At 39.6% G+C, this 12783-nt stretch overlaps 1 protein-coding gene across 2 annotated transcripts in view; it reads right to left on the reverse strand.

Annotated features, from left to right (window-relative positions):
* Positions 1-448: 448 nt before the first annotated feature.
* Positions 449-12783, reverse strand: part of LOC118587084 (zinc finger protein 426-like) — a 32560-nt gene continuing 20225 nt past the window's right edge. For both annotated transcript variants that reach the window (XM_036192714.1, XM_036192715.1), the window contains exons 6-9: positions 12076-12202; positions 7734-7811; positions 6455-6534; positions 449-5870 (exon numbers count right to left, since the gene is read on the reverse strand). In XM_036192714.1, coding sequence (XP_036048607.1) covers positions 4458-5870; positions 6455-6534; positions 7734-7811; positions 12076-12202 — 1698 coding nt within the window. In that variant the 3' untranslated portion in view covers positions 449-4457. The remainder of the gene's footprint in view (positions 5871-6454; positions 6535-7733; positions 7812-12075; positions 12203-12783) is intronic.

Here is a 12783-nt window from a genome sequence, read left to right on the forward strand (position 1 = left end):
CAGGCGAGGACTTAACGTCCATTGTGACCCTGCATGGGCCCCTGGATCTGCCTGTTAAAGGCACTTTCTTTGGGGTGAGCCTAATGGCTGACCAGTTAGGCCTGGTGAACAAACATTTACATCATGAATCATGAATTTGCTTATCTCTACCAGGCTTGAGTAGCACACTACTAAGTTTGGGGTATGGGGGTGTGTGCAGCTGCAGCACTCACTTCCTTAGCTAAATTCTACTTTGTGTGATTTAGTATCTTCTCAGCAAATATATTAAATCCTCTATAACATCAATTGTTACTTTGATTTTCTTCTATGTCAATATAATGGTGCACTCCCTTCTAGGTCTCTGTAATTGTTGTGCTCACGTAGGAAGTGAGTGATGGGAATCTGTATGCAAACTGTCTGTCTACTCGGTAGAAAGAAACAATATTAACAGATTTTATTTTAAAACTGAATTTAATGTTTTAGAATAGCAACTAAAATGAAAGTAAATGGAGTACATAGATTTCAAGCACTGGGTAAAATGTCAATGAAAACATCATTACAAAGAGAAGGTACATGCAACAAATACAGAAAAAAAAAAAAAAAACAAGTTGCTAAAAATCCAATTTGTCACTCATTGCATTATACATAATGGTCTGAAACAATTGTTAATCAGGATTTTTCAAGTATTCAGTTTTAAAACTCCAACTAAAGTATGTATAAAAGACACATCTACAGCTGGGTTATAAGTCAGTGGTTAGCATGTGTAAAGCCCTAAGTTTGAATCCTAGCACCCCCCCACAAAAAAAATTTTTTTAACTAAGGATACAAAAAGAAAGCTTATATATATAATAGAGAGAGAGAGAAAGAGAGAGAGAGAGAGAGAGAGAGAGAGAGAGAGAGAGCCATGTGAATACCTACCAGAGTGAATGGAATAAAAACTGTATCAGAAACTATATCAGAAAGTTTAAATATTTCAAAACAATTTTTCCCTCCCAAATCATTTACCAGGTCCCCAACTCCACATTTGGGTGCATTTGTGTTTGTTTGTTTGTTTGTTTGTTTTTTCTGTTTTATTTTGGTTTTTATCTTTTTGTGTCTCACAGAGTAGCCCAGGCTCAGGCTACCCTTAAATCTGTAACCCTCCTGCCTTGGCTTCCAATCTCTAAGATTACAGTGTGTTGGTAACACACTCTGCTTTTGAGACAGATACTCTCTGAAAGAATACTGGATACTTTCGAGATCAACTCAATGGAAATACAAGAAGAAATCACTGCAGAATGCAAGACAGCCCAAAGTAAATTTAATTATACAACCAGGAAATATTAGGAATACAAGAAAAAAATAAAGCTTTGTTTTATATGTGAAAATGAAAGCATGCCTAGAAAAATATACTCAAAAAATTAAAGTGATATTGTAAATATTAGGTGTCCTATAAACATAAAAGATACTGAACAGTTTAAGATAAGGTACCCAAAACAGTATCAACTATTCTAGATCTTAACTGAACAGGTTAAGAATTTAGAAAAGTGAGGAATACACTTAACTGTAGTATATGACACTGTTCTAATCTACAGCTAAAACCAGTCATTTCATTTTAAAAATTTGTTTTGGCGGTGCTGAGGATTGAAAGCAGGGTCTTGTACACTGACTGCTAAACAGGCACTCTTCCTATCCCTACTCCATCTCTTCTTGCACAAGGAAAACTTACATGCCAACGTTACTCAAGATTATCTAGGATAATCTTTATGTGAGTAAACATAATCAACACTAAGTAGTAAAAATGATCCATTTGGCTCAAGATTGTAGCTCAATGGCAGAGTGCCTGCCTAATCCTGGGTTTGTTTGATCCTCAGCAATCACACAAAACAAAATGATCCTTAATGTCCAAGTGGAATATATCTAGGAATTTAAGGTTAACATGAGACAACTAATATATAATCATCATTAATAAATGAATGCCTTTATTTTAGAGTCCTTTTACTCATTCCAGTATTTATTAGATATTATGGACCAAGGAAATCCTAGGTACTTTAGTCTTACCAGCAAATGAGTACAGTCATCACAGAAGATACAGGGAAAGCAATGAATGAATCCAAGAGGAATTTTACTTCACCAATAAAGAAATACTATAAAATCATTATGTAAAATCCAGATATTAAAAAACCTATCTAATAAGCAAATCAGTATGATGGAGAGCATACCTCATTATAATTCTAAAGAAAAATATGCTTTTACTACTTTCACTAGTGTGCTAGATATCATACTCATTTCTGTAGAAATAACAACTAAAATGGGAAAAATCATCATATCTACAGGTATGACTAGCTTATGGGAAACCAAAAGACTCTATACATACACGTACTGAACTGGTGACCCTCTCAAATTCAGGTTAAATCTAACCCACAGCATGATTGTCCAGGTAGGGTCTTTAAATTTCATTTGATAGGCAAGGACAATGAGTGGAAACCTCACCCAACAAGGCTATGATTTTATCAGAAGAGGAAGAAAACCTCATTTTCAGGCTTTGTCAGGTCAAAGAGACTGCATGCCAGTAAAAGTCTGCAGCAGAAGTCAAACATGCTGTAATTTTTTTTTTTTAATGTGTGTATATATGCAGGCTGGTGTGTGTTACATATTTGCACATGGCATGTAGAAGCCAAAAGATAATGTCAGGTGTCCCCAATCACTTTCCACTCTATTTATCAAAGCAGGGTCTCTTGCTGAACTCAGAGCTCATGGATTCAAGTAACCTAACTACTCAAATCACCTGAGGATTCCCATCTTGCTTCCCAAGCATTGGGATGACAGGAGGGCCTCCATGCCCACCTAGCAGTTAGATGGGTTCTGGGGATCCAAATTCTGGTCCTCATGTTTGCATGGCAAGAGCTTTCCTCTCGGAACCATTTCACTAGCTCCCATGCTGTTTTCTTGTATGAGAAAGTAAATTGCTGTATATTATCTGTACAGGGCTGGAGATAAAAACTAGTTCTGCATATGCTAGGCAAGAACTATTACCACTGAGCTAAATCCACAGCCCTAAATTCTATCAAAAAAGTGGTAAGCTAATGAGAATAGAGTACAATAATACGTAAATATGAAAATGTCATAATGGAACCCAATACTATGCTAACCTAAAATTTCATTTCTTTTAAAATGAATTTTAAAACTTGGCTTATGTTGGGCTTTTTGTTGTTATATTTATGGTGTACATAAGTGTGTCTGCAAGCTGTGGTATGCATGTAAAGTAGAGGACACCTTGTAGCAGTCTATTCTGTCCTTTTACTGCGGAGGCCCCTGGGATTGACCTCGGCGCCTGGTTTGATTTAAACCAGGTAAAGCACCTTCACCATCTGAGCCACCTTGCCAGTGCTGTGGTGTTTTGTGGTGATGGGGCACTGCAGATGAAACAGACACAAGTAGCTCTGAAACCGAGGGACAGGGACACTGTTCTGGGAAGGAAGGACGTTACCAGAACGTGAAGAAAAGCCAATCAGTGACATGCAATGGTCATGAACCTTGCATTTTGTGTGGAAGTTAGAACTTGAGAGTGACAAAATTAAAAATTTATGTAAGAGCTGTAATTAAAGTGTTCAAAAGGAGCAACTTGGTTCCTCTTGAGAGCTTTTTAGTAAAATATGACAGGGGAAACTACTGAAGCTAAGAAGGAATTGTTCAACCTGGAAAAACTCTCAGCCAATCCACATTACAGTAACTGAGAAATTTGTATTAAAAAGACTGAGAGCCAGCTAGGGGTGTAGCTTAGTGGCAGAATACTTACCTAGCTCAGATTGATCTCAACCAAACTGAGGAACAGACATTGGATATATGAACAAAGTTACTACCACTTCAGTCCAAAACAGATCCCAAAAGGTGGGACAGATGGACTTTATGAATTTTATAAGGAACACAGGGATAACATCTGTAAGTAGAATAGTTACTAAGAACAGATAGGGACTATTTCTTGGTATGCTTATCAGAATCAATGGGGTCAGAATAGTTGCCTGCCTGGATTATGTCTTTCCACAATCCACCTGTGTCCTGTATTATCTTGGCTTGTGGAGAATTTTCACATTAATAAGACACACTGGCAGCCATTAAACAAAAGGATCAATCAAGTCTGTTTCATTATTTTATAGCATTTAGAAATGTAATAATCACTAAGAGTAAAGCATCAGAATGAGGCTATCTTGTATACTGGCCTCATTTATGACCCACAAATGTTCAGACTCTGATATCAATGAAAAGGTTCCAGGGATGTAGCTCAGTGATTGAGTGCTTGCTTAGCATGTGTGATGTTCAAGGCCAATCCTCAGCACTGCCCAAAAGAAAGTTTGAGGGGGCAACTAAATAATCCTATTTCACAAAATTAGGATGGTGTCTAAGGCCAGTGTGAGCCATTATAACCGACACAAAGCAGATAAGACTAATTGGATGATCTTTGGTGTCACTGTCAATATTTAAAGGTGGCAACAGATGGGCTAAATAGCAACACTCATACCCTCACATTGATAGGGCTTCTCTTCAGTGTGAACTCTGCTATGTTTCCTTAGACGTGAGTAAACAGCGAAGGCTTTCCCACACTGCTTACATATGTAGGGCTTCTCTCCAGTATGGGTTCGCATGTGAATGTTAAGGGATGTGGAATATATAAATGCTTTCCCACATATATTACACACAAAGGGCTTTTCGCCACTGTGAATTTTCAGATGCTTTGTGCGATGGGAAGAAGTTATAAAGGTTTTCCCACAATGAACACATTCAAAAGGTTTCTCTCCTGTGTGAGTTCTCACATGATGAATCAGGCCAGAGGTCCTGGTAAAGGCCTTCCCACATTCCTTACATTCAAAGGGCTTCTCTCCACTATGAATTCGTACATGTGTGGCAAGGCCTGAGTACTGAGTGAAGGCTTTCCCACACTCCTTACATTCATAAGGTTTGATTCCAGTGTGTGTTCTTATATGTTCAGTAAGCTGAGTAGATCTAGAAAAGGTTTTTCCACATTCCTTACATTCGTAAGGCTTTTCCCCAGTGTGAACTCTTATGTGTTCAGTAAGGCCTGACCATCGAAGGAAGGCTTTCCCACATTCCATACATTTGTATGATTTTATTCCAGTGTGAATTCTAACGTGATCATTAAGGTATGACATATTTTTAAAGGCCTTTCCACACTCCTTGCATACAAAGGGCTTTTCTTCATTATGAGTTTTTACATGTGCAGAAAGTCGAGAAAAATTAGCAAAGGACTTCCCACATATCTTACATACTTTGGATTTTTCTTCAGTATGAATTGAGACATACTGAGTTAGGTGTGAGGAAACCGTGAAGGCTTTCCAACATTCCTTGCAGTCACAGAATTTTTCTCCAGTGCACATTCCCATGGGATTATTAAGGCATGCAAAGTACTGAAAGTCCTTCCCACATTCCTCAAACTTGTAGGGGTTTCTTGCATTGAGAATTGGAAGATGCATAGCAAAGCTTGTGGGATGAATAAAACCATTCCCATATTTATTCCAGTCATAGGGTTCTCCTCCATTGTGAGGCCTCATATCTGTCTGAAAGTATGACTGATTAAAAAAGGCTGTCTCACAGTCTGTGCATTCAAAGGGTTTCTCATTTGTGCTAGTGCTCGGGTACATGATGTTTGGAGTCAGACTGAAGATTTTCCCACACTGATTAAGATCAGAAACGTTCTGTCCAGTAGAGGTTTCCTTGAGGAAAGAAAGAATGTCTTTCCCATACCAGTTACACTCAGAACTGTATCCTTGGCTCTGCATGCTCACCTCTGTGTTAAGGCATAATTGTTCACCCAACACTTCTCCACATGGCTTAGAGTCACACAGGTCCCCCTCATTATGGTTTTCTGACTGTTGAGAAAGGGATGAATCACCCACCTGAAGACAAAAACATTTTTATGTTCATTATGAATTTTACAGTTTCTTTTTTTTTCTTTTTTTGGTTTTTCGAGACAGGGTTTCTCTATATCTTTGGAGCCTGTCCTGGAACTCGCTTTGTAGACCAGGCTGGCCTCAAACTCACAGAGATCCACCAGTCTCTGCCTCCCGAGTGCTGGGATTACAGGCGTGCACCACCACCGCCCGGCGATTTCTTTTCCATGCAATTATTTCCTGACCTCTATTTTTTCCAAACTGAATGACAAATCCCTTTGCCAAAGGCTTGAGGACTGATTAATTATATGCATTTTTTAAAAAAGGAATGTGTATTTTTATGAAATTGTTTAAAACCTCCATGTCTAATTGCATATATAGAAATACACACAGTAGAAACAATCAGACATAATCTTCACGGTATATTTGGGGAATTTCCCAATTTATGATATTCCAAATAGTTCTCCAGAAGTATCAATTCCTCTTGGGTGCAGACTAGTCATCTCAAATATCATCTCAAGTAGTTTTCTACAAAGAAAACCCCTCTTCTTTTTTTGAGTATGAGACGGAAAATCCTTTGCTAATCTTACCATTTCTACTGCACTGGAACTTTGCATCTTAAAATAATTCGGAAGCTCTGTATCATCAATTCCAGGTTGCAATTCCAATTCTGAAGTTAAACAGAAAGAGAAAGGTAAGAAGTTCAAAAAATAAGAGGTCTATACAAGGAATCAGAGGTGGTAAAGGTCACTTGTCCTTCTTTTCAAATTAAGCACATTAAGAAAATGCAAGTGAGGGCTAGAAAGACAGCGCAGACATTAATGGCTAAGGTTCAAAACCACAAAGATGAGAAAATAAAGTGGACAGACACAGCAGTGCACAGTTGTGATCTTAAGGCATAAGATGCTCAAGCCAGAGACTCTCTTTAAGTTCAAGAGCAGCCTGGGCTATATTGTGACACTCTGTTTCAAAACCAGTACCAGAAAAACAAGGAGAAGGGAGGGGCAAGGGAGATGGCTAGTTGGTAAACCATGAAGACCAGAGTTTGAATCCCATACAACCCACTTTGAAATGCCAGGCATGGTGGTACATGCCAATAATCCCAATAACGACAGAGGCAGAGAGAGGCAGATTACCTGAATTCTCACTGCTCAACCAGCCTTGCCTGGTCAGTAAACCCCAGATCTCAATGACAGACCTGGTCTCAAAATAAAAAGTGGAGACTACCTTGTCACCAAACGTGACAATCTGAGTTCAAGCCTTGGAACTGATATGGTGGAACGAGAAAATTGACTCGGAGGTTATTCTCTGACCTCCACACGTCTCCTGGATTTATACATATACACTCTCTCCTACATGTGAAAGAAAATAACTGCACAGATTTAAGGATTTTGTTATGTTAAAAATTTAGCAACAGGACTGCTCAGTGGGTAGAATGGTCATCTCACAGGCCCAGGACCTGGGCTCAATTCCCAGCACCTCAAAAACAAGAGCAACAAAAAAGTTGTAATAAAATAAAAAAAATAATAAAATAAAAGTAGAGTCAACATTTTATGTATTACAAACTGATCCTGTAGCAATTATAGCAATAGGAAAGTCAGAAAGGTCTGGAAAACAGTTAACATTGAAGTACTAAACTTAGGAAATGGAACACACAGTGTTATCGGATCATAGGTATGGATGAATAGATAGAAACAACAGATTATGTAAAATGGAGATAGAAACAATAGATTATGTAAAATGGAAGATATATCAAACTCTTGAGAAAAATGGCTCCAATCTCTGAGGCCAGTACATTGTAAGAAAATTGATTATATAGTTGCAAAACAATACTGAACTCATCAAACAGATTTCTACATGCACACTCACGTTGAGGAACGCTTTCCACTGTCTCCAACTCTTCTTGTTTTAACCAGGGGGTCGGACTAGGAATGAAGAACTGACATCCTGCATATGCAAAAACATGATTGGAAGAGGTTCAAACAAGAGATGGCAAACTTTCATATGGCTAGGGAAATCATACTTCAAATGAAAGCAATGTAATTCTTTCAAAATGGGTAGAAGTGCACATACAGGGAGGGAGGGATGTAGCTTAGTGGTAGAGTGCCTGCTTAACACGCCTACGACTCTAACTGTAATTTCTAGCAGCATGAAAGACAATGTCCCTATTTCTGTGCCCCAAAAAGGACCCCTGAAAGCCAAATGCAAGTTAATGTACACTTTCAAGAGGAGCTATACCTCCAGGGTCAAGCATTTCCCTAGCATGTGCACTACCTTGGGGTTTCATCTCTGGCAACTCACTCATTCCCTCTCTGTCTCTGTCTCTGCAAAAACAAGTCTACTTACTATGCAAGGTACAGTGGTGTGTGAAACTTGAAATCCCATAACTTTGGAGGATGAGTACAGAGAATTCCAAGTTTGAGGCCAGCCTGGACTATTCACAGAAGATTTTATTGCCAAAAATAGGTGAGAGTAACAATGAGGATCAAGAAAAGAGAAGAAAAGGGGGTAAAGAAAGAAGGAGATGACAAAGGAAAATGAGAGAGTAAAGGAAAAGGAAGACAGGTGTGGTGGCACACCTTTAATACCAGCACTTGTGAGGCAGAGGCAGGCGGATCTCTGTGAGTTTTAGATCAAGGCCAGTCTGATCTACACAGGAAATTCCAAGGACAGCCAGAACTATGTGTTTCAAAACAAAAAAAAAAGGGGGGGGGGATAGACAGAGAAAGAGGAAGGAAGGAAGGAAGGAAGGAAGGAAGGAAAGAAGGAAGGAGGGAAGGAAGGAAGGAGGGAGGGAGGGAGGGAGGGAAGGAAGGAAGGAAGGAAGGAAGGAAGGAAGGAAGGAAGGAAGGAAGGAAGACAAAATAAAATTAAGAGTTCTCGAAAAAGAAAAAAAATGGCTAAGAAATATCTTTTTTAAATGTCCATTGTTAGGAAGGATTTGGGAGGAGCTAGGGATGAGGAAACTATGATCAATATGCATTACATGAAAAAAACTTCTTTAAATGTTCAGCATCCTTAGCACTGAAGTAACACAAATCCAAACAACTTTAGATTTCATTTTATCCCACTCAGAATGACAAAGATCAACAAATAACCAGTAACAAATGCTGAAGGGGACGAGGGGAAAAGGGAACCCCCATCCACTGTTAATGATTGCAAATTGATACAGCCACTATGGAAATCAGAGTAGAGAACTCTCAAAGAGCTAAAAATAAGTCTACCCTATGACCCAGCTATACCAGTCCTTGGCAAATGGCCAAGGACTTTAAACCCTACTCCACAGATACCTGCTCAGCCATGTTCATTGCTGCTGTATTCTAGGAAGTGGAAACAACCTAAATGTCCTTCAACTGACAAATGGGTACTGAAAATGTGGTACATATAACTTATGGTGAAGAAAAAAAATGAAATTATAAACTTTGCAGGTAAATGGACAGAACTACAAAAGATCATAATGAGTGAGGTACACAAGACCCAGGCGTCACGTGTTCTCTGTCACCTAAGGCTCCTAGCTCCAAATCTTCAGAAGTGACTATACAACCTGGAGTAGCTGTGGACACTAGGGAAGTAGAAAGGACCATTGCTGGAGTCAGGAGAATGGGGTAGGAACAGAGAGGAGAATAGCACAGTACGACTGATCTGAAATGGGAAATCGGAAAAATGGGGGAGGGGCTTTAATTAGGAAGAGGGAGGGAGAAAATACAGGAGGAGGGAGGAGGATAAAATAACAGTAAGGATGTCTGAAACAGTTGTAAGGTCATACTATTTATTAATCTCCCTAAAAGTATCCATAGTACACACAAGTCAGTGTGTCTAAACACAGACACATGGTTTGGATGAAGTTTTCCTCCTACCTGAGCTGACAGTGCCCTTCAAGAGTCAAAGACATCTAACAAAACTCAACACCGGACATTAGAAGACCTCTCTGAGTTGTTGAACAGGGACCATGGACCCCTGAGTTAGAACTGACCTGAATGCTTCGAGGACTAGCTTTCATGGTACCAGAAGGCACCACACAAGCTTCCAAAATAGGGAAACAAACAAGTCCAATCTGCTGTACTTCTGAACCACCACCAACAATCAGCATGGCATGACAGCCATAAGGACACATAAGAGACACGCACACCCTGGAGGTAACCAACAGCTCTAATTGCCCTGAAGACTCACTCAGGAAGAGGGAAATCATGCCCACCCGGTACTAGAAACCATGGAACTTGGAAAAGTTCCTATAACCACCACTTGACTAAGCCAGCATAATCCAACTACATTCTAAATACTTATCTTTATACCCACAGATACGTACAGTCCTCACCCCTCATCAGAGACTTCTCTTTGGAGATGGAGACCATTAAAAAAAAAACCCACAACCCCAAATGCTGAATTGTGGAGCTCAATCACAATGGATACAGCTACAAAACAACCTGTACACCTAAGGTTCAGGGAACATTTTAGAAGAGGAAGTGGGAAGAATATAAAAGCTAGAGGATCAGACAGAGAGTTTGCTGTGAGAAATGTCAGAAGCTATGCCCATAAAGTATCAACAACATGACTGCCTAAATATGAGCCAGACAGGGACACCAATAGACATGCTCATGTGTGTGTGTGTGGGGGGGGGGGGGGGGCTTATGGAAGCTCATGAGGTCTCCACCATACATAAAGAACTACAGACAACAAAGGTATGCTGGGGAAGACTACACCAATTGGTTATCCAAACAGTAAACTCTAAAAGCATGTACACACAAGTAAAACTATGCAGACTTCATAGATTGTTTTTATATATTTAGAGATACACACACACTCCCCAATTAATGAGGAGACCATGAATAGAAAGAGAGTAGGTAGCATACTGAAAGGAGGAAAGGGAATGGCAAAATTATGTATTATATTAATCTCAAAAAATCAAAAGAAGTATATTTTTTAAGGAAAAGGAGAGAAGAAAGGGAAAAGCAAAGACCTGCCACCATAGATTATTATGTATTGTGACAGGGATTTTATTTGTTGAAGCTGGGAACACGGCTTGTGATTAAGAGTGTTTGCACAACCGCAAGGACCTGAGTTCTGACCTCAGCAACTCACACAGCAGGCTGAGCATGGTCTCGGAATGCTTGTAACTACAGTGTGGTGTGCAGTGGATAGCATTGCTAGGGCTTATTGGCTGAAAGACACAAGAGCTAAGTTCAGGGAGAAAGCCTGCCTCAAAAGAATAAGGTAGCAATAGAAGAAAACACTGAATGTCCTCTCTGGCTTCTGCATGAACGAACGAACACACACACCCACACACAAAAGCTGTTTCATTTTAAAAATTGCATTTGTCATTCCACTATATTCAAAATTAACACGATCAATCTCCAACACATTAAGAGGCAAGTAATATGCCGGGCGGTGGTGGCGCATGCCTTTAATCCCAGCACTCGGGAGGCAGAGGCAGGTGGATCTCTGTGAGTTCAAGGCCAGCTTGGGTTACCAAGTGAGTTCCAGGAAAGGCGCAAAGCTACACAGGGAAACCTTGTCTTGAAAAAAAAAAAAAAAAAAAGGAGCAAGTAATATGTACCATTCCATAAAGGTAATATGTACCATTTCATAAAGGTAATATGTACCATTTCATAAAGGTAATATGTACCATTCCATGAAGGTAATATGTACCATTCCATAAAGGTAATATGTACCATTCCATAAAGGTAATATGTACCATTCCATAAAGGTAATATGTACCATTCCATAAAGGTAATATGTACCATTCCATAAAGGTGATATGTACCGTTCCATAAAGGTGATATGTACCGTTCCATAAAGGTAATATGTACCATTCCATAAAGGTAATATGTACCATTCCATAAAGGTGATATGTACCATTCCATAAAGGTAATATGTACCGTTCCATAAAGGTGATATGTACCGTTCCATAAAGGTAATATGTACCATTCCATAAAGGTAATATGTACCGTTCCATAAAGGTGATATGTACCGTTCCATAAAGGTAATATGTACCATTCCATAAAGGTAATATGTACCATTCCATAAAGGTGATATGTACCATTCCATAAAGGTAATATGTACCATTCCATAAAGGTGATATGTACCATTCCATAAAGGTGATATGTACCATTCCATAAAGGTAATATGTACCATTCCATAAAGGTGATATGTACCATTCCATAAAGGTGATATGTACCATTCCATAAAGGTAATGAGGATGCTGGCGCCTTACCTACTGAGGTCAAGTTTTCGTAGTTCTCCAGCATCACCTCTCTGTAGAGGTTTCTCTGAGTCAGGTCCAGTAACGTCCATTCATCTGGGGTAAACTCCACAGCCACATCATCGAAGGTCACTGAATCCTAAACCATTACACACATGTTGGTTTGAGCCAATTAACAGTCTTGCTAGTACTCAAAGGGAAATTAGGAAGTGGACCTAATACCTATACATGGTTCTCAGACAGCCTCAATCCGGCTGCAGGAGTCAATGGCCCCAGGAACTCTTCTCTCTAAACTCACTCTCTGCTGATCTTCCACTGTCACATGACTTTAGCAGCCCTTCATAAGCATGATTTCTACCAGCACAGCCAGGCTAGAAGCTCTTCTGGTCCTACTGTCTCATTGCAGCATATTCCTAAGCAAACTGCAGATATCTAATAAGTAGCTCTTCTGAGAAAAGGGTGCTCTCACTTGCCTGTCAGAGCACTCAACAAAACAAAAAACATGCAGTTATCACATGAGGCTCAAGATTAGTTAGAGGCCTATGTCTGTAATCCTCAACACTGGAGAAGAAGGTTGAGATCAGGCAGGACTATATAGTGAGTTCAAGGTTAGGCTATATAACCAGACCCTACATTAAGAACAAAAAACAAAAAGATGGGCAGTGGTGGCGCACGCCTGTAATCCCAGCACTCGGGAGACAGAGGCAGGTGGATCTCTGT

The sequence above is a fragment of the Onychomys torridus genome, chromosome 7, assembly GCF_903995425.1.
Source record: "Onychomys torridus chromosome 7, mOncTor1.1, whole genome shotgun sequence".
Classification (NCBI taxonomy): domain Eukaryota; kingdom Metazoa; phylum Chordata; class Mammalia; order Rodentia; family Cricetidae; genus Onychomys; species Onychomys torridus.